This window comes from Myxocyprinus asiaticus, chromosome 32 (assembly GCF_019703515.2).
Source record: "Myxocyprinus asiaticus isolate MX2 ecotype Aquarium Trade chromosome 32, UBuf_Myxa_2, whole genome shotgun sequence".
Taxonomy (NCBI): domain Eukaryota; kingdom Metazoa; phylum Chordata; class Actinopteri; order Cypriniformes; family Catostomidae; genus Myxocyprinus; species Myxocyprinus asiaticus.
Genome location: NC_059375.1, coordinates 20639715 through 20667573, shown reverse-complemented (window position 1 = coordinate 20667573; position 27859 = coordinate 20639715). Strand labels below are relative to the sequence as shown.

General features: G+C 36.1%; 2 protein-coding genes across 4 annotated transcripts in view; both read right to left on the bottom strand.

Moving 5' to 3' along the window:
• The window catches only part of LOC127422897 (lipopolysaccharide-induced tumor necrosis factor-alpha factor-like), a 31386-nt gene extending 4773 nt beyond the window's left edge, over positions 1-26613 (bottom strand). The window contains exons 1-2 of one of the 2 annotated variants that reach the window (XM_051666727.1): positions 26270-26613; positions 25671-25730 (exon numbers count right to left, since the gene is read on the bottom strand). In XM_051666727.1, coding sequence (XP_051522687.1) covers positions 25671-25730; positions 26270-26377 — 168 coding nt within the window. In that variant the 5' untranslated portion in view covers positions 26378-26613. Of the gene's footprint in view, positions 1-1021; positions 1334-25670; positions 25731-26269 lie in introns of those variants that run through there. The other variant, XM_051666726.1, reaches the window with a different exon arrangement.
• Positions 12343-19896, bottom strand: LOC127422899 (UBA-like domain-containing protein 1). Of its 2 annotated transcripts, XM_051666729.1 has the most exons (3): positions 19848-19896; positions 16690-16746; positions 12343-14039 (listed from the first exon to the last, which is right to left on the bottom strand). In XM_051666729.1, exons 1-3 carry the CDS (start codon positions 19857-19859, stop codon positions 13743-13745), a joined length of 366 nt encoding a protein of 121 aa, XP_051522689.1. In that variant the 5' UTR covers positions 19860-19896; the 3' UTR covers positions 12343-13742. The 2 variants fall into 2 exon arrangements, with proteins under 2 accessions (XP_051522689.1, XP_051522690.1); XM_051666730.1 differs by lacking the exon at positions 16690-16746 and having other exon boundaries at positions 19848-19889.
• Positions 26614-27859: the final 1246 nt, after the last annotated feature.

Here is a 27859-nt window from a genome sequence, read left to right as displayed (position 1 = left end):
TCACTTGAATATACAGTATCTTTAGAATGTACAGTAATGGCCAAATGTTTGCAAACATCATACACTTAGATCCTGCCATACAACATTGAACCTCTTGTTATTTTTAGACTTGCTATTTCCTTCAGTCGATCTCAGTAACGTTTGCCAATAATTTCATTAATAACGTTTGCCATTTATCCTGTGGCAGGCACATGTGTGGGTGTTATATATATATATATACTATCTTATCTAAGGAAGTTAGAAAGTTTTCCAACACCTTTTCCAACATATTTTACAAAATTAGGTGTTATATGTTGTATGTAACCACTATATATATATATATATATATATATATATATACACGCAGAAGTGTAACACTTGACAATAAGGTGCAATTTGTTAACATATTAGTTAATGATTTAGAAATCATAATAAACAATATATTTTTTTACTGTATTTCTTAATATTCGTTAATGAAGGTTAATAAAATACAATTATTCATTGTTAGTTCATGTTAGTTCATAGTGCATTAACTAATGTTAACATTTGCTTTTGAATGTTGAATTTTAAAATGCATTAATATATGTTGAAATTAACATAATTATTTTTAATAAATGCTGTAAAAGTATTGTTCATTATTAATTCATGTTAACTAATGTTGACAATTGGAACCTTATTGTTAATGTTGCCCGCAGAAGAGTTGCACTAAACCGGGTGTCTAGACAAAGTATTATTTTATTTAAACAATACAAAAACATACAAAAAAAGTGAGAATTGGATCCAGATGATTTCACTTAGCCTTTTTTTTTTTTGTTGTTGTTGTTGTTTTGGAATGCAACAAACTGTTTATTAACATTTGGCCATGTCTGTACATAAAAAATTATTACTAATTTTACATTTTGAGTGTATCAGTCATACATATTATTTATGGTGCACAGAAATCCCATTTAAATGACATATGACAAAGCAAAACATATTTTATATTGTCCCTCAATAAAGAATCTTGTAAACCTTTAATTTAATAATCGGTACATCACATTACCTATAGGTACTAGTGTGCTGTTCTTGTTCTTTGAGTAGTTGAGTCACAGTCTATTTTCAGTCTTGGAAATGTTGACAGTATTGAAGAATGAAGGAGAGAATAATCAGTTTGCTCAAATTTGTATTCCTCTCGCAGTCCTTGTCCAGCAGTTCTCTTTTAAAAATATTTTGCTTAATGCAGTCTTTCAATTTTTCCCATAATCTCTTAAGGCATTGTCCCTATAGTGGTGTGAATGTGGATGATAATGCAAGAAGAATTAAAAAAAAATTAAAAAATGTTAAAAAATAAACAAGATCAGTCAGTAGCTTCACAGTAAATGACACTCAATCCTTCAGTGTATTCACCTGCCTTTCTCCATTTACATCTGTGAGAACTAAACAAGCTAAGATCTGATTTCCCTCTTGGTTTGAATGATATTTTCATAATCAAATTTCCAGCAAAGGGTGAAGTGCTGACCGTCAACTTTACTGGTTCTTTGTGTATGTGTGTGTGCATGTCTGTTTCACCTACAATGTGAGGTTAAAAAAAAAAAAAAAACTAACCACCTACATTGTAAGGACCATGCAATTGTCCCCACTATTCAAACGGCTGAATAAAGGGACTAAATAATGCTTTAATTCAAATCTAAGGATTCTGTAAAAGGTTTCTATGAGGGTTAGGTTTAAGATTCAGGGTTAGGGTTTTTTTTTTTCCTGAATGTAGATCATAAAGATGCACAGACATGAATATTACTTTGCATACTATGCATTTGGTTGCATGTCTGACTATAAATCTGATTTTAAAAGCTGATTCAAAGGATGAAGAGCAGCAAGAAAAAACATGGCTATCATGGAATTTAGTTTTAATTACACTACAAAAATGGTAATGTTTATGGTGTAAAGAAATTATGGACAGCTCCTCTTTATTAAGTGTCGGAGCACTTGATTAAGTATTAATTTAGTACTAATGAAGAATTAATTTGATTCACAATTTGTTTTTAATGATCTTGTTATTTTCACAAACACACCTCCCTACTTTGAAAATAAAAAAATAAAAAAAAATAAAATAAAAAAAGTTCTCAAACAGACTTAAATCCATCCTTTCCTGGCCATCACCTATAGAGGTCAGACTTTGACACACAATGGCACTGCAGTGTGCAGGGTGCTTTTCAGGACAGCTGAACAGATTGAGCAGTCATCCCCCTGAAATATGAACCAATGAACTAATACTGGAATGAGCCAAACCACCTGACGCACTGACAGATCCTGATGTAATGGGTCTTGTTGGATGGTTTGTGTGTTTCTAAGAGTCTGTGCTTGTGTGTGCTTGTGTATGTGAAGCAGGCAGGGAACATGTCTCTGTTGGTGCAGAGGTGAGCATATCTGTGAAAACATTGAGACAACTTCCTGTTTCAGTGGATGCTGCTGGAGTTTAGCAGTGAGTAATGAGGTTTTCAAAAGCACTTTCCTCTTCCCAATTTATCCTTATTTTGATCCTCTTTTTACACCATTGAAATCTTCTCCCTGTCTCTTTTGTACCATTTCCTCTCTGACCCATCCTTTTCTTTCTCCTCTGTCTCCTCTGTCTATAAGATTTCACAATATCTGACAGACAGATTGGTACCTACTGTCTCTGCTGCAGGCACATGTGCCAAACGTGATCTGGGACAGTGACATCACAGGGGGAGGTGCTTGAACATGCAATCAGATGAAAGGAGGGGTCTTAAACAGTGGACAATGTAACACAGAGGAAAGCACAAGCACATGTTGTCTGCAAATATTGTTGCAGTTCTGAAAGCATGCAGTCTTTCCTTCCTTAAAGGAATAGTTCACCCAAAAATGAAAGTTCTCTCATCATTTACTCACCCTCATGCCATCCCAGATGTGTATGACTTTCTTTCTTCTACTGAACACAAACAAAGATTTTTAGAAGAATAGTTCAGCTCTGCAGGTCCATGCAGTGCAAGTGAATGGTGACTAAAACTTTGAAGCTCCAAAAATCACATAAAGGTCAGCATAAAATTAATCCATAAGACTCCAGTGGTTGAATCGATGAATCAAAGTGATATTATAGGTGTGGGTGAGAAACAGATCAAGATTTATATCATTATTTACTATAAATCTACACTTTCTCTTTCACTTTAATTAAGACATCAGCAACTGATTGGTGTTGATTATTCCATTGCTCAGCCTATTTTACACACAATTTGAAATTGTACCGATAAATCAGCGAGTTTGATGCTAAAAATTAACTACTCTAGTTGCTAAAAGTTATTATAAGGGAAACCGGGGATAATTGACATAAGGGGAGCTTGTCACAAGGTTTATCGGTAATTATAGTGTTAATTATAGTCAAAAGTTTAAGTATACAAATTGTATGTTTTCTCTAGCAGAGGTTTTGTATGTTGATTTCAAACATTTAGTTCAAAAACCTCTTAAATTAGAATAATTTTTGTGAATTTTATTCTCCGAACTAAAATTTGAATATCCTCATACAGTATTTTTGCTATAGCTGTTTGGCAAGTGAAGACAATAAAACCACACTGGCATACATTCAGGCCAGGGTCACTTATATAATGAAGATTTTAAACAACTGTGTTCTCAGGACAAGGGTATTATTATTCATAAATGTCAGGTCAAGTGTTTTAAATGTTCTAAATCAATGTAATTTATTAAATCCATACTTGTTGGCAAAAACAATGGTTTGATATTTTGTATGCTACCTTTTACATTTTTTGCTGTTTCGTGAATTGTTTTGTTTCATAATTTTGCTGAAAAGCTTATTCTAGGCCCTTTATATTTTTAATATTTGGCATTCAAATGCACTTTATTATTATTATTATTGTTATTATTATTATTATTATTATTATTATTATTAAAAAGCAGTTCATTGGAGAGCAGTTCATTTTGAATCAAACCGACTTTGCAGCCTAATGGCAGTAGAGAGTGTAGAATCACTGCAGATAATGCTGTTAGTGTGAGTGTGTGCAGGCAAGGCAGCTGTGCTGATCTGTGACGTAGTGCTAATCTGCTGCCAGCCAGTGCAGACGCTTGAAAGCCAGGGGAGGGGGAGTGTGTGCATAGGTACATGTGGGGAAGGAGGAGGAGGAAAGCCCACAAATCAGATCACTGCAAAAGGATGTAGATAGTGAGATGTACTGAGAGCTGCTTGTCTCTTTGCAGTCAATATCCCAGTCTGACCTGCTATTTGCATTCGGGCTGAACAAAATTCACAGACACAAACTCAAAACCAGACAGACATACACCACCTGGACTCTGAGTGTTAGCAGCCACAGATCCTCTTCAGAAGCAGAATTAACCATCCAGTTGAATCTCATGAAAAAAGTCTCATTACACCCCAAAATCAGAAAGATTTTCACATTTTGCATAAAAATGAAGCCTATTTTCAGAACCATTAAGATTTTTTGTATTGTGACATAATTTTCATGACGGTTAAGCATTTTCCCACAGAAATATCCATTCCACATAATGAGTTTTGTTTTTTAATTCTGTAACACTTTACAATAAGGTTCTGTTTGTTAATATTAGAAAATGCATTAGTTATCATGAAATATGAAATATATTTTTAGTATTTATTCATCTTTGTTAATGTTGATTTACAAAGATAAAATTGTTTATTGTTAGTTCATGTTAGTTTATAGTGCATAAACTAATGTTACATTAAATCTATTAGTAGGGGAGAGTGGGGTACGATGAGCTGATTTTTACATATGTTGTCTCCAATACAAGGAAAAAAAAAAGAATAATTTGAGATAAATTGAATAGAGTTACCTTTATTTCAAGGTGTCTGCTATCACTTAATATTATAAAAATGAGTCTGTGAAAGAAAGCCACAAACAACTGGCCTTTGAAAAATAAATTTGATCCACTGGGTTAGGGGTAAGATGAGCCATCTGGGGGTAAGTTGACCCATTGAATTTTTCCAGTGACACACTGAATAAAACTGTAAATGATGGAACTATTTGGATCAATCACTCATAGCCTACAGTAAATACCTAAAGTCTTTGCCAGAAAAAAATACTTCTTTGGCCCTTCTTTTAACTTCAAACATTATAAACAGAGCACTTATTGGAACACATTTTTTTGATACAAACTTAAAGCTAGGCTAAAATATTTGGCGGGGGAAAACAAATCCTTCCTTTAGTTCCTCTGTTAATTGTAAACATTTTAAACAGAACAGTTAGTTATTAGAACTATTTTGTTTCAGTAAAAACCAGTGGCTCAACTTTCCCCAGATTTATTTTGCCCCATAGTGACCATTTTGGAAAAAAGCACCTTGCTTAATACTTCAGGGCTAATATTGTGCTAATCAAATCATTGGTATTTATACACTGGATATACTCCATTATGCATGAGATGTAATTTTGTACCTGAATAAATTAGCAGTGGTACAACAATAAGTAAACCTCAAATGTAAAGAAGAATTACTTTGGCCAGCAAAAAAAAAAAAAAAAAACACTTTTTGTATAAAAACATACTTCCCTCTTTTTCCATGTGCTTCGCCTCTTCACAGTCAGATGGTAATGATGGATACTTCCTGCTTACAAGGTCACATGAGAAAAATTCTAATTGCCCCTGACAATTTGCTGAGGCTTTGTACAGTAAAAATCAGAGTGAGAAGACAGTGTGACAGTGTCTGATTATCTATACCAGATCTACATCCATCCATGTACGATCTAGTGTTAATGCAGCAATCAGATCTCTCACTCATCTCATTTCCTGCTGACTCATGTCCATTCATTCCTTTCAGTCCAAACTGTAGCGGGGTCTCCTTACAGGCACCTGACGCCTGTAGCCATGAAGTGGTCAAGTGAGTCATTTGATATCAAACTTTTCCTGATTCATTAAGCCCTGCAGCCCCTCTCCTATACCCTAACAGGAACCTCTAAAACTCCTTTTCAGTGCAGCATTATGTTTACACTGACTTAGTTGTGCCGTCCTTCTCTCCTGTTTTGAAGAGCATTGTGAACTTCGAGCTGCGCCAGTGATAGAGTGAGAACAGAATGGAGAGCACTAGAACTGTGCCATAACGATGCTTACTTTTAGATTGATTAAGATTGAATAAAAGGTGTCATGACATGAGGAATAAAATGTTCCTTGATCTTTTGATATTTAAGAGCTCATTGTACTATAAAAACATACTGTAAGTTTCAGAACTCAAAACTTCCACCTCATTGCAAAAAGAGCATTTGTTGAAACCAAACTGACAAAACGACTCATTTTCTACTTCCTCTATGTTGTGATGTCACACTTTGGTAGACATGTGCATCTGACCACCTCCACATCAACACCAACCACTGCTTTACCATTACACTTCCACATCCCACTCAGTAGCGGTGAGCAGTAAGATGGAAAGAAGAGAGCAGTGGCTTGTTGCACAAAGCTGGTTTCAGTAGCTACCCAGGTAAGTTTGAGTTTAATTTGAGCAAACTCTGGTTTTTCGTGCTCAAGAAGGTGGGTCATTTTTTACCAGTGTTCATCGCTATGGCAAATTATGCCACACGGCTATCCTGCTCCGGAGCAGGCTTTTTCTGGTTTACAGATCGCGAACTGATGCTGAACCAATCAGCAATGAGTAAAGTGACATCTCTGATGCAATAAAGTTACTCCCCCGTATCTCTCGCTCCAAACTAAAGCACACTTCATGGGGAAATGTATATATTAAATGAATTTAGATTTATATATTATGATTTAATATATTATACCTACATATTAAGATATTATAAGATGGTTTATGTGAGAGATCAGGGAACCTTTTGGGCCCTATTTTAAGAGCACAAGCATTATGCGCAATACAATGCGTTAAGTCATAAGCGCAAAGTCAATGGGTATGGCCATGAAGTTTTGGTATTTTCGTACAAGCATGCGCTAAGTCCAGGCGCAAGTGGGTTTGGCAAAATCGCCCGCTCAAAAGGTGTAACCAAGTGCCATTTAATTCTGAGGTTCTTCTCCGGTTATTCAACGTCTGCATCCTATTATATAGTCCATTCCCTCAAGCACCAATGATTTAAACAAAGACAGCACATTAATAAGAAGTTGGTAGTGTAAATGGACTGTATGCAATGAATTAGTACAATTGAAAATTACGTTCTTCTGTGCATTAACTGCATCCTTGATGAATGTCAGGCATACTATGACAGCAACACACTCCATTTATATGCATGGAAAATCTCATTTTTTCTCATCAGAATTTGGATGTATGTGCCGTTAAATTAAGTAATTATTATTAATAATTTTCATCTACTGACATACAAATCATTGCTAGTATAAACAGTGATTGTATCAGAATGCACTTCACTTCTACCGGTCGATTTTGGTTTTGAAAAATTTAATTCCTTTATCCAAAAATATTTCTAAATTCAAATTACACTTCAAATGAAATAAAAATATAATAAAAATAATGAAATTGTCAAAAAAATCTATTTAAAACCAAACATTTTACTCCAACTTGTTTCACCGGACCCTTTTGCAGTGACTTTAAAATCACTCTACGACAACTGGTGGAAAATTACTAGTCAAAATTAAATTATAATAACTGTAAATAAACAACAATAATAATAATAATAATACATATAAACATAACAATAAAAATAATAATAATAATAATAATAATAATAATAATAACTGAAAAAATAAACCATGACCTCTAGAAAGTTTAACACAAATCTCATAATTTTTTGTTTCAACAAATGGCTTCAAAAGTGATTGAAGGGACTTAATTTGATTTTCTGTACTTTAAGAGTTTGGACGTGAACTTTATTATGACCTGCTCATGAAATCTCCAAACTGGAAATGTAGGAACTGAATTTGGACTTTGTGCTGAGTTAAGAGGTGGTATTAAATTGACCAAATTCTTAGGAAAATAGCAAATTGTGCTTTGCGCCACTATATTTACATACCATACACCGACAGTTTGCGTGCTTACACCCACAGATAACGCAAACACTCCCACCCACAGCCAGTTACGCTTTGCGCTGGCACGGAAATTGCACTTAGAATTAGCGCTATCACAAAAATTGGATAAGATGTAATGCATGGTCGTAGCACGTTGTGCTGCGCTTTGCACACTCACTAAAATAGAGCCCTTTATCTTTTGAGCAGCAAATTAAAATGTATTATTGAGTTTCTTTGCATTTCTTTACATACTGTACCTGTATGCACTGCGTAATGCTGAGAACCTCGACAAATTTATTGTGTGACGAGTCTTTGCACATGAACAAATATTCTGTTTAAAATTATATTGTAGACTATCACACAAGGTGACATTGCTTGTACTTCATTAAATTATATAAAGCTTTTGCATTTTATATAAATATATATATTTTTATGCTTTTAAAATTAATAAGCCTGTGTCTTACTGTGAGCCTATATCAGTTAAATTACACATTATATTCAGTTTTTTTCTTGTGTGGCAGAAGCAGTGTTTCTTCATGCTGTGTAAATGTTAAAATTCTTCATATTTTCATAATTATCTCTTGATCTTCAGTGGAGATGTAAATCATGCTGAATGTCTTGCAAGAAGTAAATCGCGTCAACTCGGCTGTTGGTGGCAGACGTCACTCATTCATGTGCACGAGCTTCAGGGTTAATCACGAACTCAGGATCAAACTCTGAGTTGACAGAGAACGTTTGTACTGAGCTTCTTGAGATCGCTGAACCCGATCTAAACCAGTTTGGCTATATTTGGTTTTGTCAACCTGAAACTTACTCTGAAACTCTGAGTTTGTTCAACTAGCTTCATGCAACAGGCCACAGGTCAGTCAAGAGCAGAAAGTCAGTCATAACAGTGAGCGTTTACTGTCAAGTCTTAAAGGAAAAGCAGCACCAAAACCGAGCATTTATGACAAAGGGTCAGAATGAGTTTGGAAAATTATATTGACTGTTTTTTTTTTTTAACAAAAAACTTTACTAATATTATAAGTGAACCTCAATGAACATATTAAAATAATAATAAAAAAAGGCATGTCATGGCCCCTTTAAGAGGGTGAATCTATGACAGGGATATGTGGATAGTTGACATACAGTCTAACATATCCATCAACTTTTGTTCATTCAACATCTGAATTTTAGGCTAAAATTGACATGTATAAGGGAAAGCATATATCTTAGATTCTATAACTGGTCACTATTTCTTTTAAAGAGATAGTTCACCCAAAAATGATATCCATAATTTACCTACCCTCCAAACCTATATTAATTTATGTGACACAAAAGAAGTTAAGCAAAATGTTAGCCTCAGTCACCATTCACTTTTATTGAAATTTTACCCCCACATAATAAAAGTGAATTGTGACTTTTATCGTAATGTCTCATTTTGTGCTCTTATGAAAGAAAGAAAGAGATATGGCTTTGTAACAATATGAGGGTGAGTAAATGATGACAGAATAGATTTTTTGTGAAATATACCTTTCAGTTATTGACAATTTTCTTCACCTTGCCTTTGCTAGTTCATTTAAATGGTCTGCGGTGTGACAAATACATTTTTTAGAGTACAAATATTCCATGTGGTCTCACAATTAATATGAGCTCATAAAAACTGCATGTATAATTATAGAAGAATTGAAAAATGTTGCTTAATATAATTTTAGATGAATTACAGCACACCACAGGACACAGCTAAAATTGCTTGAAATTGGATCAGGACTGCATGGCATGGCCACTGCAGTAAGAGGGCCCAGGCCAAGGTTCACCTCACACACAAAAGCACCATGTGTGCAAATGCCGGTTTGCTTGCTAACTTGGCAATGTTATGGTTTTCAGGTCCTGTTCCTGGAAAAACACAAACACACAGAGCAAAGAACATACAAACAGAGTGAGGTGACAAAGAGGAAGACTCTCCTCTCACGGTATGGTTGATTCAGAGGTGAAATGCACTCAAAAAAAAAGAAAAAAAATAAATAAAAATTTGCAGGTTGTTCACTTAATTAAATTAACTAAAGCAACACAATTCTAGAACATTTTGTCTTAACTTAAATTCATTACATTAAATTAAATTAAATTTGTCAAATTTAAGTTTACTTAATCCATTTGAGTAAGGTCTACATTAATTTTTTGTAGCATTGATGAAACTGGCCAGAGTATTTCGATTTCCCAGCATGCTTTGTAGGGGACTGGATGGTGTGAACAAATGTTGAAACTAAGTGTTATGTTATGCATTTTTGAGCAAGATAAGAACAGGATTAGTTTTGATCATGTTTACTGTTCTGTTGTATAATTTTTTTAAAGTAGTGTTTGTTTGGCTAGAGTTTTGGGGGGTTATCATTGTGGTGAAAATGGATCTTATGCTTTGGTTGAGGATGGACTTGCATTCTCAAGTGATGCTTGATTTGTATGCTGCTGAGCTCTATAAGCAGTTGCTATCAAACTGACAGTGCAATAGTTTCACTGTCCTTACACTTGATCACCTGGCATATACTAACGATAAAAAAAAAAGTTAATTTGAACAAACAGTAGACAATTATTTAAATAAACCTTAATAAATTAATTAAATTACATTAGACCAGCAAAAAAAAAAAAAAAGTTTGATTAACCTAAATAATTTGAGTTGACCAGATCCTACTAAATTATGTTGGTTTAATGAAACTGAATGAAAAGTAACTTAATTAAATGGCTATTAAAAACTTTCTTAAATTAACTTAAGTAAAGGTAATGAATGAGTGTGAGGACGTCCAACCAATCTCACATATCCCCCTCTGAAGCGCCTTGGCTTACTTGAAATATCTCATGTATGTTTATGCCTATTTTAGCATATATTCCACACTGGAAAAAAAGTGGTTTTGTGGTGAAGTAAATATAGCATTATAGATTAAGTAAATATTATTTATGATTGTTTGTTATCTTTACAATGTCTCCTCATGTATGATTCCTAAAGGAGAAAACCTTGTCATATTTATTTACTAATTTTAATACATTTCACAAGCAAATAAAAGAAGTACATTTTACTTACATTTTCAAAATTGATATTCCCAGCATGCACAGGGCTTGAATAATTAATGAGCTTGCATCTTTTTACTGTTTGCAAGTTGATATACACCAATTTTATTGTTGATTTTGTTGTTACGTTTGGTAACTTTTTTGTGAATTCTTAAGTTTCTACTCAAAATTACCTTTTCATGATAAAAAAAAAAAAAAACTTTTTTCTGTTATTGTTACTGACTGTCATCATGTTATCTGTTCAGGTCTGTGTGCATAGCTCTGTATTTTGTGTCAATCATCATTATTGCAAGGTGATGTTGTCTAATTGACTACATAGCATGCATAAAGCTTCCGTGTGTCAAGTGGTACAAGACTAGGTACGTGTATTACAAGTACACTTGTAAAAGTATGGCTTAATTCAGTGCTACATTGTTTGAATAAAATGTACAAACAAAGAGTGAGTAAAATTTACTTGAAACAGAGTATTGCAAAGGAAAATTTACTTGAGAAGCCACCAAGAATTGTGTGTAGCCTTTACTTGAAAATATGGTCTGTTAAATTTCCTAGCAATTTCTGCATGGAAATTGTTTCCTAGGTTTTTTTTTTTTTTTTTTTTTAAGTAAACCCCACTTCAAAAAAAAAAAAAAAAAATTTCAGTGCAGAGAATAAGTCACTTACTGTTTTCTAAGTAGTCTTTGAAGTTTTTCTATGAGATCCCAATGAATTAACTCTACATCTAATCAGTATGCAAGGAATTACAGTCACATTCTGATGTAAGAACTGCATTGTCCTTCAACTTAGACAGAGAGTGATGTGCTGTTGTGATGACTAAATACAGTATGTGAATTTTTAAGTAAAAGGGAAAATAGAAAGTAATATATTTTTTCCTGTTGGGCTCAAAACATTCATATTTACATTCACATATTGACTAACATGAAGTAATTCTTCACATTATCTTGAATACAGAAATGATGAGACATCAATAATATAGACCAAAGAAAAAAAATATTGTTAATACATTTTCAGTAACACTTTACAATAAGGTTCTATACGTTAACATTAGTTCATACATAAGGTATCATGAGCAATGAACAAAATATTTTACTGCATTTTCTTATTATTGTTATTATTGTTCGTTTATAAATATACTATTGTTAATTGTAAGAAAATACTGTATGTTAACATATACAACATTTCATGTTCAAATGTTATGTTCAGTGTAGAACTTAGCATTACCAAGATTAATATGTGCTGTAAAAGTATTATTAGTAATGTTAACTATTGCACTAACTAATGTAAATGTATACCAACTTACTGTAAAGTGTATTACCAATCTTTTAATAAAGTGACCTGTACAATGAATATTCAGAACAAGAATGGACCATCCACTCAAAAACAGTCACATAATAGGACATACAATATTTATTTAGGAATAAAAACAATGATTGAAGTTAATTATCAGGTAGTCCACAAATATTGTGGGAATGGCATCAATACAGTCATACAGGGGAAAACATACATGGAAACCCATTTAGGAACAAGTGACACCAAAAGACAAGTTTTGATCAGAAATTGGTTTAAATGGAAAATGAAAACTAAACTGTATGATAAGTTACTGATAGCATTCCCTCTTGAAAATGATTGTTTGCATCCAATAAGAAACAATTAAAATGACATTAAAATACTTTATTAAATAAAGGGCAATAGAAAAGCTGATGGAACCTATACCCTGAATTAGAGATATCATTCTCTCTGTAACACCTAATGAGACAGTATTCTCGAAAAGCGTTCATGTAGAATTCCCCCCAAAAGCAAGAAACTACAAATTATGATATACATATGAATACGTCATGCAAAGTGGCAAGTCTGCTTACAAAAATGTTGTATAGTAGTCTAGTTTTGTCGCTTTTAGCGACTTGGATTTGTCCTCCCCAACTAAGAATCAACAGTTTCATCAAACACCCCTACACCAACTAACCAGCTTGCTCCCCTCGTGCCCCCTCCCCCCAAAAAGGTTTAAATAATACATTTTACCATGATTATAAAATATCCAGCTCTTTTAGTCAATAAATCAACAGATCAATACATACAATCTTGGGTAACATCAGTGAGTCACTGCATGATGGATAAAGCAAAGCGTTATGTGAAATCCGGTTCGAGTTCGAAAAAATATCCTAGTGAGATTCCCTGATTGGTTGAGTAGAGTCAGGTGACCAGTGAGGTATGAAAAGTCCCATTATCCAATGGGGATAGGAAATGTAAGTCCAATACACTTGATGTTTGAGTATGTGTTCGTGTCACAAACTGTACACATCAATGTTTGCAAGGAATACTATTTAGTTAAAAACGGCAAAAACAGATCTTGCAAATGCACATGCAATGTCAACTCTTGTAATGAACAACAGGTCTTGCATAAAGAAAGAACACCAGATAAAAGAATAAAAAGTTAAAGATGAGAAAAATCACTGCCTTAGATGATAAAAGTCCATCTTTCAGAAGATACCAGAAATAATCCATGGCGCAATGATCATAGTCCCATATATGTTAAACTACACTTTTATTATAGAAAACAATTTCAGTATTTTTCAGTTGCTCTGTTACTTAGTAATACAATGTGCGTTTGTTTCATTTCTCTTCTTACCTTTGTATTAACTTTCTCTCCTCTTCTGTATATGTCCATGTTGCTTGGTTATTCTTGGTGTAGCTCTCTCCCCCCTCCATGTTTGGTGAGTGAGAAAAATGAGTTCCCCTGACCCTCCCCTAAACCTCTCTCCCCTGCCCTCACTCCTCTAGTCTAGTCCGGGCCCTCATCTCTCGGCCTCCATGGCGACACTTGCCTTCTGTTCGGTTGCCGCTTGCTGGTTGACAGCTGAGGGCCAGCCGGGGGGTGGATGGGCCTGTTGAGGGGAAGGCCCCTGAGTCCATAAGCCCTGCTGGTTGGGCACGGGTGGGGTCATGCCCCAGCTGACTGGAGGTGGAGGGGGCGAGGTGGCCATGCTGGGACTGCTGCTGTTGAAGCTTTCTGAGGCTTTGAGTCGCGAGAACATGGTGAGTGCGTCGGGGAAGTTTGGTGGTGTTGCAGGTGTGTTGGCGGGCGTACACATCTGTAAAGAAGTGGATGGAGATAGAATCACAAATGCATGCTTGGATAATGCACACATAAACAGTATAAAGGGCCGCACAAGTTTTTGCAACCTGGTCTTAAAGAATCATGTTACTATTAGAGCTAACACATTCAATTAATTTAAAGGTACACTCTTTTGTCTTTGTGTCATCTTGGACTTACACTGACACCTAGCAGCTTGGATGCAGCATCATTTAAAATCAATAGATTTCAGTTTCAGATGCCATTGTAGAAATGTAGTATTCACGGTCAGCCATGATTACTTTAATCAATGAGTGAAAGTGTCAAATATCAGGACGTTTACTGAGATTAAGCAAGTAATATTCGGCTGGTCATGTGATTCTAACAGCCCCCATGTGCGGACCCTCTCCATGTAGAATAAAATAGTTTTTATAACTGAAGTCTTCATTTTAACGTGAGTGATCATGATTTCCTACATATATTGCAAAATTACAATTCATGTCTTTAGGGTTTAGAGTTAAACTTTTTTAATGAAGAAAAAAATACTGAGTGCACCTTTAAAAGGTTTAATGCGTTAATGTTTCTTAATCGTGATTACCGCATTTACTGTTAATACTGCATAAACTAGCATAAACACTGGTTAGAAGGGTGGCACCTTTGCGATGTGTCTGCCCGGACTCATTACACTGACACACACCACAAACACCCACAACAGCCGTGTCAGTGATCAAATGATGGAGAAAGTAGCTTTGGACTTTAGTTGTTGTACAAAACAAGCCCAGATGGGACTTGTGACAGAAATCAAGTATTTTTCAGCCTAAGTAAGGCACATTTTAATTACCACAGAAGCACGACAAGTCTTAACTATCATCAAATGCAGAATGAGATGTTTTTGCCTGCAAGTGCTTTTCATATGAAGTTCAAATCGGCGCTGACGCCCTGACGCAAATCATGAATACAGCGTCACGATTGCTGTAACAAAGCGGATAGCCACAATCTGCAGGCTGATTATTATTGTGGAGGATGAGAGTTTATGAGATTTAATGCCCATTGCAAAGAATATGCAACCTATGTGAAGACTAGTTCTTTCAATTAGTCAAACTCCCACTTAGACTTTGGGAAACGTTTAATGCTATTTTAGTGCATTTCTATCTTTATACTGTGGAAGGCTTTGTTTGGAAAATGTTAATAAAGCATTATATTGTTACATATTGTTTTGTTTTCTTTCATGAGAAGGAAATAAATGCATTTTGACAGGAAAAGAAGTATATTTACAGTCAAATTTCAGCACTTTCAAAATATACGATTAATCACGATTAACTACAAAAAATTATGCGATTAATCGTGATTTTAAAAAATTAAATGACTGACAAAACTAGTTACTACTATAACTAAATTTTTGCAAAATGATTTTTACATGGCTCGTTGTGCATATTGAGGCAGTTTCTTGGTAAAATAAACACTAATGCTACAACAAAAAATTACTTTTATTCAGTTTCACATAAATCATGGGTAAAACGGCAGATTATCATATTTTTCGTACTATTCCTAAAATAATTCTTTCTTATGACATCTAAACACTTTTACTATAGCGTATGCAAGGTAACGTGATACATCTTAACGTTTGTATTACATAACCAACTACATTTACAAGCTTGTTCAAACTCCATCATATTGCACGGTAGCTCAACTGATAAAGCACTTTATTTGCAAATGAACGAGTCCCGCTGAGTTGACTTGTGAGCCAACAGTGTTATAAGAGCCACATACTGACATGGTTGCTTCAGCATTTGCCTTTTACATCTCACATTTGCTTTTATGACACTATCGGTTAGGTTTAGGTTTAAGTTCAAGGTTTTCTTTATTAAAACTTGACTGAGTAGTAACCCTTAAAAACTTCATCTGTTTGGAAGATATTTCACTCATTTTTAGTGCCACACAGAGGACATTTCACCTTAAAACTGCCACGATACATGTCACGTACCACGTAAAATTATTTAGCAAAAATGTAGCCACAGTCACGTAATTTTCATGATACCAGGCTGCTTTTTTGTGTCTGTCTGCACTCTTTTCCATAGTTGTTCTATGTAAACATGTGCTAGATGGACGTCTCTGACAGTTGGGCCACATTCAGCTGTTTTTTAGTGTCTTGTGCAGGAGTGCAAGTAAAATAGAATGACACCTTTTAAAAGCGTGTCTGAGACACCTGTTTTCTGTTATATATGTTGAGCGGTGTCCAGCTTTTTTAGCGCAATAGCACTTGGTCTGAACGGCCCCTAAAGAGGCAAAACAACATAACTCAAATCACCCGATGGACATAATCATGTCCTGCCCTACATTATCCTGTATTAAATTATGTCAGATTATGGAAGTAAAATGAGTTGCGAACATCATTTAATGTTGACTTTAAATATACTTTTAACATTCCTACCTAATAAATGATATCTTAAACCACATGACATGTTAACAAGCTGAAACATGTTACAGCGGCAAAATTGAATTCTGCTAAGTTGTCCCCATGGATAATTCCGACATTCCCTCCCTTCCTTCACATTCTTTCTGCTTGTTTTGATTGGTGCTCTTCTAATAGTTCTACTTCCTGTTTCTCATTTGTGCCCTGGCATCACCCACTCTGCCTTCCTCTGTGCAATGTTCAGCTCTTCCATTACCTCGATGACCTCTCTATTGTCCTCTCTGAACTGGCTGTCCTCTGTCCACAGCAAAGCCTGCATTTACAGAGGTACACAATAGGCCTCATGAGAGCAACCCCACCATCCTGCAATGTTTTCGGCTGCAGGACAACATCACTAAAATAAACATCATTTAGCAGGTCACCACAAATATGCTTTGTGCACATAAACATTGAGCTCGTTTACACGGACACCAGAAAGACGTTTATTGCTAGAAAGCTGCTTAAAGCTGGCACAATTACATTTACATTTAGTTATTTAGCAGACGCTTTTATCCAAAGCATCCTACAAATGAGGAACATAGCAAGCAAAGCGGTGTTCCTGTTTATATGCACTGTGTACACGGCTTTCTCTTTACTCCCGTATACATGCGGCTCGGTCAGTAAGCAGCTTTCTCCACAGCAACGTAATTTCCCTGCAAAACTTGTGTAAATAACAAATGTGGGACCCAAGAAGACTTCGCTATTTTATTATCTGTTGCTACGCTTTCTTTCCAGATATTCCAGAGTTGTTGCTGTGTTTATTTCCTTAACTTTCCATCGCGACATGCAGCGGAAGTGAGATTCAATAGTGGGGTTTCCCTCTAACGTCCAACTCCGGGATTCCCCCAATGTATGAGTGCATATACAGGAACGTGAGGGATGGTCGATATTTTAAATTGGTGTGTATAAATGGGTATATTTTACAGTGTATCTGCTTTTCCCTTTTCCCACTGTAGTCCCAGAAATGTTGAATGCTTTTTTGCTGTGTTGACTTGTTTATATGATGTAGGGCTCCATTCTATGACATTAGGCATCCGATCCGAAAACCTGTAAGAACGCCCCTAATGGGTTTACATGGCAACATAAACAGTTATCTCTGGGAGAAACCTGGATGTGTTAAACTGCCTTCTGTTAATCCCTTAAATGGCAAAAGGAAAACAGCGTTCTTGTTTACGTTCTCAGAACGCTGCTTTCTGCAAAAAACCCTGGATTAAACCATTTTCTTAAGTGCTTGTTAACGTGGTCAATCTGTGTATTGATTTAGCAGCTTGATAATGGTTAGGATGGTTTAACTAGGTTTTGGATCAAAGCTTATGTCTTTTCTGACGTAGTAGGCAAAAATTGCCATCTTGCATGAGGATTTGTGCTCCTGCTCCTGGGATACTTCCTGGTGTGCCCTTGCACAGGTATGACAAACATCTCCATATTGTCTTACTGCTGAGATCACAGCGGCACTCTGTGTCCCATCCTGTCAGCAACCTAGACTCCTGCCGCCTGCAGTTTTTATTGACCCGCCGTAAGAATATCTTTACAAAAACCACCACAATCACCCCATTGTGGATGGTCAAATGTCTCAAATGGACCTCTGTGACCCCAGATGGCTTTAATTCACAAGAGCATTTGCAACAGGAAATTTGTGGGATTCAAAAAATGGCTGTGAATCTGTTACAACGGATTCAAATGTCACTGATAAAAAGAGCCCTCAATTTATGAGTGCCGCACAAAATGGCATCCACAAATACATCAGCCGTCTGGACAGCTGCTGCAGATGTGGAGGAGAAGGTCAGTGGCTTAAAGGAATTTTGTCCAAAAATGAAAATTCTGACTGACTTTCTTCAGTGGAACACAAAATGAGTTCTTTATAACAGAATGTCCAAGCTGCTATGAAGGTGTCTGATCCCCAAACAAAACTATCACATGAATATAGTGATGAATATATTTGAATATAGTCCATGAATCATAAGAAATACTTTTACTAAGCATTTATTGTGCTTTTTGTTCTTTCGGAGCTTTACAGCCCCTGGTCTCCAACCACTTTCATTGTATGGAAGAGAGCAGCTCAGACATTCTGCTAAGCTCCTTTTGTTTTCCTTAGAAGAAGGTCATATGGATTTGGAACAACATAAATGTGGGTAAAGGATGAAAGAATTTTCAGTTTGGGGTGTACTATCCCTTTAACAAGGCTCTCAAACCAAGAGCAGATGCATCTGCAGATCCTCCATAATTCAGATGCATTGACAAAGCACACTTCAAGAGGTGTAGTGTACATAGCAAGCATGCTCTGGCCGACAGCTGGGTTGCTATGGAAATATTTTGGTTGTGAGGACAGATCTGTTGATGAGAAATGAGGTCAGAGTTGGCATGGAAAAACAGGACCTGCAGTGCCACTTTGTTACACTTAATTTTTTACTGAGTATTACTTGAAAACATAGATGTCACTTGTAGTGAATTTTCAAAACATAATATTTGTCTCTTTCTGGACACTGGGAAAACAACAGTGTCCCAAGGGACACCTATGATGGTCCAGAGCGAATGTGGGATTTGTAAGCAAATTTCATTTTTTTTGCTTCAACAATGCTGTGATGTTAAGATGGAGTGTGTGTGAACACTTCCATTGAAAATCAATGTAGAAACATGTTGGTTTAAACACATGAAAGTGAAACCAGCTTGGAATTCAAGCACATTAAATTACTTCCATGAGCATTACAGGGTATTTTAGAATTTTTTTTTAAATAAAATCCCATTTCCTTGCTATTGCTTTAGTAGCATGCTGACTATTTGAATCCAGAAACAAGCAATGGAGGCAATGGATTTACAGCTTCCATATGAGCTTAGGAAAAATGTTCAGCCTTACCATGAATAACTGAAAAATTACAACATAGAAAGCTTTCTAATTCCTTTAGGCTGAATGGATGACGCAATTTACCATTCCATGCTTATGCTATAGCTTGGAGTTTCTAGGGCTGGAGTTATGGAAAGTGAAGTTATTGTGGCGGATGATGTACTGTAGTGTAATATAATGATGGGGTTTGTAATGAGATAATTGATGGTTTACTGCAGTGTTCCATTGTAAAACAGGACGCAACTGTATGATCTGGTGTCATTGTAAGACAGAGTGGCTGGGAGGTGTTGCCAAGCAGGCAGATAATGCCTTTCGGAGGTGGTTTGATTTAAAAAAGAAAAAGCAGACCAAAGCAGTCATTTGTAATCATGCAGCAGAGGTTCAGACTTTTTTTCTGATCTCTGCACTCTGTTATCCTACAAGAACAGTAAATTGGATCTCTCTGGTGTGTTTGTTCATTTTTAAGCCCAAAGTATGCTTCGGACAGGAGTTATTTGCACTAATTAGTGGGTCCACTGTGTGGTAACACTTACATTTTGAGCCATTGCTGTCACGAAGAAGCACTAGAAGATGATGTAATCGGTGCTAAACGTCAGAAGATGAAAGTAAAAACGACAACAGTTGATGTGCAAATCAAGAGCAGGTGTGTGAAGAGGTCAGGAGATAACTGGAGTCTGAAGGAATATATATACATCTTTATGGGTCTAAACTCCTGAACAGAAAGTCTGGTGTCTCATAGCCATAACGCGCATGGGCCAACCGCTTGTGTATGCGTGCACAGTTATATGGAGTATATTTGACAGGCTCGCGTTCGACTGTATGCAGACGCTGAGCGTTCGTGTCAAAATGGAAGTATACCTAGGTCTTTAGCTGTAGTTTAGTTTGTACCCTTAAAGGAATATTCCGGGTTCAATACAAGTTAAGCTCAATCAACAGCATTTGTGGAATAATGTTGATTACCACAAAAATATTATTTCAACGCGTCCCTCCTTTTCTTGAAAAAAAGGAAAAACCAAGGTTACAGTAGGGTACTTATAATGGAAGTGAATGGGGCCAATTTTTGGAGGGTTTAACTTTAAAGGGATAGTTCACCCAAAAATGAAAATTCTCTCATCATTTACTCACCCTCATGCCATATTTACAATATAATATTTACAATATATAAATATAAATGTATACAAACAAAATAGAAATCTATGGTATGTCCCCAAGTACATTTTTTTCAAACATTTCTCTGTGTGTGTGTTTGTACATATGTGAGCAAATGATATCTCAGATCGAGGTTTGATTATTAACCTGAGTGTTGACACAGTACAGAGGGATTTTAGAGCAAAACAATAGGCAGTTATTGCCTGAAAATGCTGGATGGGTTTTTACAATAAAAAGAAGACCACACTTCTGTTTAAATCAAGGACATGACAATACTGACTGCAGTGTCCTCTGCCAGGTAAGCCTGAACAAGATGCAGTGATCGTAAAACAGGGAAGGTTGTTCAATCAGAGCAGTTTAAGGGGAGTCCAGCTAACAGACACCCTGGAGAATTTTCTGTCTAAGAACATTTTTAGAGGCTCTAAACAATTTGTTCTGGAGTTTATGACCTGAAATACATGAAAGAGGCACCAAAACAAACACATGGCACAGATATGAGCGCACGTATCAGTGTGTGTTTTACTACATGTGCATTGCACGTTACTTCTTGTTCGCACATTTGCAATTAACACACTTTGCATCCCTTAGCAGAACTCTCTGTATGCCGGAAAACCATGCTTCTGGAAACACACTTTAAATGTGGGTTACTTTCTGGCATCCCTACTAACACAAAGCTTTGACCAAGGCATCAACAGAGGGCCAAATGATCCATACAGTCTATAATAAAGCTACATATCAACTGAAAAGTGGAGGTTGTTGCATACATGTAACAACATTTTCTATTTTCTATAGAAATATCTACTTTGCAAAGCAATTGTCAGTGAAAATCCATTCATGTGTTGATTTTGATAAGTCAGTATTTTTTAACTTCTCAAAATGTATTTATTTCATGTATTACATGTTGTTGCACTTCCAATCCACAACCTTCACAAGTGAGAACATCTGCTCTCTTTAATATATACAGTACTTTAACCTTTACCCACAGGTAAGTGTATCTATGAATTGAAATATTGCCAACTTCTGACCTTATATGTCAGCAACTGAGAGTCTTGAACTCTTTCCTTAGGCCTCACCCAGGAACACACCTCTGTTAAAGTTACCAGAAGTTGTACCCCTCCCTCTTAGCCCCAATGCCAGGAAAAGAGCCTTTTCTACTCCTTGTGTGTTAAATCTTGCTTTAATTACTGTACTTTAACAACTGGGCATCTTACTATGGCTTTTCTTTTCTTTGGAGGTGAATGCATGGTCAGAGGTTCACTGGAATGGCAGGGACAGAATACAAGAATTCCTTGGAAAAGTGCTAATATTACATAAGATTTTTTTCTTCTAATTTTGCTTCATGGCATTCTACTTAAGTTTTTGCTTCTTTTTTACTCAAATATAGACAGCAGTCTAACAGATTTACATTCTTGTTCCATAAATTATGACTTAAATCTAATTAATCTGTCAAGGACTGCTGGATGTAACCATCTATTCAATATTTGGGGGGAGAAAAGGTAACTTTTTAAGAATATGACATTGACAGTGCATTTATTTCAATACAAATTCCTGTACTCCTCCATGTGGTGGTTAAGGCCCTGCTGTAATAACACGAAATGTCTTTTGTACTACAATAAAGTAACAAAATGGAGGACATGCCCAGATTTGCCCTGTGTGCAATGCACACATTTAACTTTTATGGTTATAAGAAAGAAGGACAAAACCCAGAATGGATAAAGAGCTGTTTCAGTTCTGTTTCTAATCCAGAAAGGCCTGAAAAACCCCAGACTTCTTTATAAAATTCATATTCTAGTTTGAAAGAGTATTTTTTTGTGAGATATGGCCCCACTTCCTGTTTGAGGCTTTTTCCGTGTTGTGAGCCAACATGGTCAGCAGTTACTAACTGGAGCAGGGTCACTTTAGGAGACAAACATATAACATTACATCTGTTCAGTGCATAGTCTCAGCCCTAAACAATTTGCTATTATGGACAAATGATTGTTGTAAATGGGCAACTGCATGAACAGCAGTGCATACAAATATTAAGCTTCAGAGAGGCTTGAACCTGTGGGGAACTTGTGATATTTACAAAGGTAAACCTTCCAGCAACATCCCAATATACAGCAACTTTATGCTGAGAGCCAAAACATTTACATGATTTTTACATCAGATTCATGTAAAACACTACAAACACTACAGTCACCGTCAGCCATTAATTTACAACAACCCATTCTGAATCCAAACAACACCATAAACTCAACATAAAAGAAGTAACGTGATGTAAGCACACAAATCTGAAGATTTTTTTCTGCCAATCAGAATAAGTGTGCCAATGCAGTGGAAATTGTGGAATAAATTGGATTTGGACTGCACTGTAAAAAAGGTTTTGTTAGATAACCTTAAAAAATTGCTTCATGTGGTAACATCTAGGCTAAATTTACTAGTTTGATTAAATATACAAATGTTATTTAAAGGGATAGTTCACTGAAAAATTTAAAATTCTCTCATTTACTCACATTCATGCCATCCCAGATGTCTATGACTTTCTTTCTTCTGCTGAACACAAATAAAGATGTTTAGAAGAATATTTCAGCTCTGTAGGTCCATACAATGCAAGTGAATGGTGGCCAGAAATTTGAAGGTCCAAAAAGCAATATTTAAGTCCTTTTTTATTATCGATCTCCACTTTCACATTCTTCTTTTGTTTTTGGGATTTGCATTCTTTGTGCAAATTGCTATTTACTGGGCAGGGAGGATAATTTATAGTAAAAAGGGATTTAAATATTGATCTGTTTCTCACCTACACCTATAATATCGCTTTTGAAGATATGGATTTAACCACTGGAGTTGTATGGATTACTTTTATGCTACCTTTATTTGCTTTTTGGAACTTCAAAGTTCTGGCTACCATTCACTTGCACTGTATGGACCTACAGAGCTGAAATATTCTTCTAAAAATCTTTGTTTGTGTTTTGCAGAAGAAAGAAAGTCATACACAACTGGGATGGTGAGTAAATGATGAGAGAATTTGACTAAATCAACCTGAACAATTTTAGGGTTAATTTTCACTATAAAACGGATAGTTCCGACCATGAATTCTGATTGGTTAAGCTGCGTTCAAAGTCTAGACATTTTCCAAACTACATTTTTTGCACCCTTGAAAGGCACTGCGGGAAGGGGACACTACTCGAAGGGTCGTTCCAAACGAATGCAAAAAAAAAAAATTTCCCCCCACAAGACTATTAGCGAAGGGCACATTCATTCAGTAATGCCATGCTCCCTTCAGAGTGCCCACATCAAGAGCTCTGTACTTTGGAGTGAGTAGGGCATAGGAATGATCACTTTCGATTGTAATTTGTCCTCTGTAATGCACCAAGTTCCTATGTTGCCTAGAAACTGTAAACAGCCTGCAGTTAAGAAAATTAACTATACTACTTAGAGAAGGAATTGTTTATTCAGATTATTATTAATAATACAATGACAAACCAATTAAAAATTGGTATCTTTCATCATATTGCTGTAGCCGCCGTTTTATAAAAGCAATAAAAAACACAAATCCTTGCGTTACAGTGATTTTACAATGGGTGAGGGGGTTTTAAGCATTCTGCTACACATTGTGCCTTAAGCCTAATTTATACTACAGAAAAAGCCAAACTTTTTTCTCCTGGACAAACTAAAGCACCTTAGGTGGACGAAGCCGGCATTTAAACTACGCTCTGCATCGTTTTAAAAGTAGTTGGAGAGGGTAACGTTCCGGTGTATAACGCACTGTTCCAGCAACGGAAGAAACGCCAATAATGAAGGTCTTTCTCTCCGTGGATTGCCGCTTTTAGCACTACATCACTTCTTTGCCTTATTAAATGAGCCCCTTCCACTTTTGGTGACAAGTTATCTGATCTGACTTCATAAAAATCGCAATCTCTCTCCAAACATTTGTCGTAGCCACGCTGTCTTTGTGGAGTTTGTGTTGTAAATCATATAAAAAAAAGTGTATTTCTGCACAATCTCTGAGAGACAGGCTTCAATGTTATCCATTTTTAATGATAGTAACATACGTAACTACTGGAAAACGTGATTGTAAATAAAAAACGTCACGTCCAAACCACACCCACGGTTATTTTTTTATTAAACATTTTCCCTAACATGGAATGCCCAATACCCAATGCGCTCTAAGTCCTCATGGTGGTGTAGTGACTCGCCTCAATCCAGGTGGCAGAGGACGAATCTCAGTTGCCTCCGCGTCTGAGACCGTCAATCCACGCATCTTATCACGTGGCTTGTTGAGCGAGTTACCACGGAGATATGGCGCGTGTGGAGACTTCACACTATTCTCCACGGCATCCATGCACAACTCACCACGTGCCCCACCGAGAGCGAGAACCATATTATAGTGACAACGAGGAGATAGATATTTAAATTATATTAAATCATTTAGATCAATTAGAATCAGATCCTTGAGGTAACAATTGCAGGTTACCACGTTTTTTCAGTGTGCATAACAAATGACTCTAAAAATCAAGAGGATGATGGCTGCCATGCAGCAAGATCACACCTGTGCATCTTTTGCTTTCACCTGGATCAATATAGCTTAAATTGTACTTCAGTGTGAAAGCTGTCCTAGTGTTTGTCCTCACATCAATAAACCTCAAACAGACACAAACATTGGGTGAACTGCTATCTGAAATATTGCTCAACTTTGCGTACTGACTAAAAATGCCAAATATGTAATTACATGTTTATTACTAATTAATTCAATAAACAAATGAAACTCTTTAGCAAGTAACAAATACTATAAAAAGTACACAAATCCAGTTAAAGTATATTCCAGTACTCCTTTGCCATACTGCACATTTCATTCAAACCTCAAATGTGAATTAAATATTCCAATTTCAAGATGTTTAAAATTGTGTGGCCGAAGCAAACCTTGCAGCCATTATTTCATTTCATTAATGCTGCAACACTGAAATACTGCCTACCTCGGCACACTACAGTAATAACAGTGAAGTGCACACAGCGGCCGCCTGCCTGTGTGTGTTTATTTCTGGAAGCCCTGTCTCTCCGCAACATGGCCGACACTATAGCTACAGCTTTACATTGTTATTGTTACAGCAAAACAACCAAAGCCACCGTATAAACTGAGCATGTGCATTTACACAATAAACACAGGCAATGCAACTTTCATTTCATTAAGAAAAAACTTACAAATAGTTGATGGATTTCATACTCACCATTTGATGATGGTGACCATAAGGGATATTTGTCTCTTGAAAAAAGGCACTAAGGGCTGTCTGTGAGTGAGAGATGACAACACAACATTATCCCAAATGCTATATAATAATTGAACAGATTTATAACAAGCCAGATTGGGAAACTATGGGGCTTCACTCATTTTTGCGACCTGAGAATGGCTGTATTTGTGCAGTTAGGCTGTTCAAATGAAAATGAAAGCACAACATTGTGTCTGTATACTGGAGTACAGTCTGTGTAATCTGTCAGCGGTCATCTTCATTGTATAATAGCATGGAAAGCTAGTACAGTGTGTCATGGGTAAGGATTATAGTATTTAATCTGCAGTAAACTCTAATTGGATAGTAGCCTATCTCTGTTGAGCTTTACTCAAACGTTATCCTATATAGATATATTTAAGTGTTGTTTGTAACATAATATAAAACACATGCTTTAGACTATACATTTTCAAAGAGGAAGCCTGATTAGATCGGTGTTATCAGTCATTAATAGCAGTGGCATCTAATCACGCTACACAGTATGTATTGCATCACATAAACAATGCACTGGCGTAGGCATGGTGTGCTCGCGCTGCGCTTACCTCAAATTGCCAATGTGCCGCTTGCAAAAGCTGTTTCGCCTGGTCTGCGGCACATCCAGCTGTCAGGACGAACTGGTTTATCATAACTTGATGCTTGAGTTCATCCATATTCGCCGGTGTTAATTTCCGAGCCACAAATAATAGTGTTTTACCCGGGGCAGGATTTTTTTGAGATTTAGTCTCTCCGATTTTCTCTTTCAGTCGTCCACCATTACAGCCGGTAGAGCAAACACAAATATTTACTGTAGAGCACTGGTGTAAGGAGCGCCAGATGATTGACAGCACGAAGCAGCCAATGAGAGCGAGGCAAAGGTCGTGGGAATTGTATGCCTCAGGAGTCCACGTTTGTTGTGTTTGTGATGACAATGGTTTACCGTGACACATAGTTGAAGCGGTCGATATATATTTTTACAGATTTGTTTATACACCAGGAAATGATCTATTCTTAAACGCAAGGATGGCGTGGAAATTAGTGCATGCTGAAGTTAAACAATGAAAAGGCTTTAAACAATGGTACTACACATCCCATCATGCCCCGCCTTGTTTGTTAATTTCTAGAAGGCAGAAATTTATGAATGACGGTCGCTCCCGTCCAATTCCCATTCGTGCTATGCCACTACCATCCCAAATATGGTAAACAAATCTTGCAACACCAATTAAATCACTAGGATCTTAAGAGAAGACCCCCTTGTGTTATATTAATGCAGTCCCAGCGCATAGTTTGTAGGAATATTCCTAGCTCAATACAACTTCAGCTCAATCGACAGCATTTGTTGTAAAATATTGATTATCACACAAATACAATTTTTACTTGCCCCTCCTTTTCTTTACAAAAAGCAACATCTGGGTTTCAGTGAGGTATTTACAATAGAAGTGAATGGGGCCAATCCGTAAACGTTAAAATACTGACTATTTCAAAAGAATAGCAACAAGACATGAACAATATGTGTGTTAACGTGATTTTAGTGTGATAAAATCGCTTACTTACCTTTTCTGTGTAAAGCTATAACCAATTTTACAACTTTGTTGCCATGACAACATGACAATGTAATGTCAACACACCCTAAAATGACTGGAAAAATTACGATTTTAACAACTTTACAGCTCAAATAATACACACGTTTTAACATTAGAATGAATGTAAGTGTTTTTATAAAATTATAAGCTTCACATTTCTGCCTTACAACTCTCCAAAAATGAGCCTCATTCACTTCTATTGTAAGTGCCTCACTTTAAACTCAATATTTTATTTTATTTTTTATAAAGAAAAGGACGGACGAGTCGAAATAACAAATGCTGTCGATTGAGCTTCACTTGTACTGAACCCGGAATATTCCTTTAATAGTAAGCCTATGACGGCAAGTTTTAGATGACGTCACCTGCGTGTCAAAATAATATGCAGTTTCAGCTAAAGAGCACATCGCATAAATAAGGAAAAAACATAATATAAATATTTAATCGTGCTCGACTGTACCCATCTAAAATACACTGTATGATATTATTTTGAGTTTTAATATATAATTATATATTTATGTTAATTTGAAACACATTACTGCTGAATAGGCAAGATTTAATTCATTAAACAATCAT

What these genes read in the sequence shown, in the direction of transcription:
- LOC127422899 (XM_051666729.1), bottom strand. An exon ending in ACAATAGAGAGGTCATCGAG is followed by an intron (nt 14,040 to 16,689) that starts GTAATGGAAGAG and finishes ACTTCTTTACAG; the next exon opens with ATGTGTACGCCCGCCAACAC.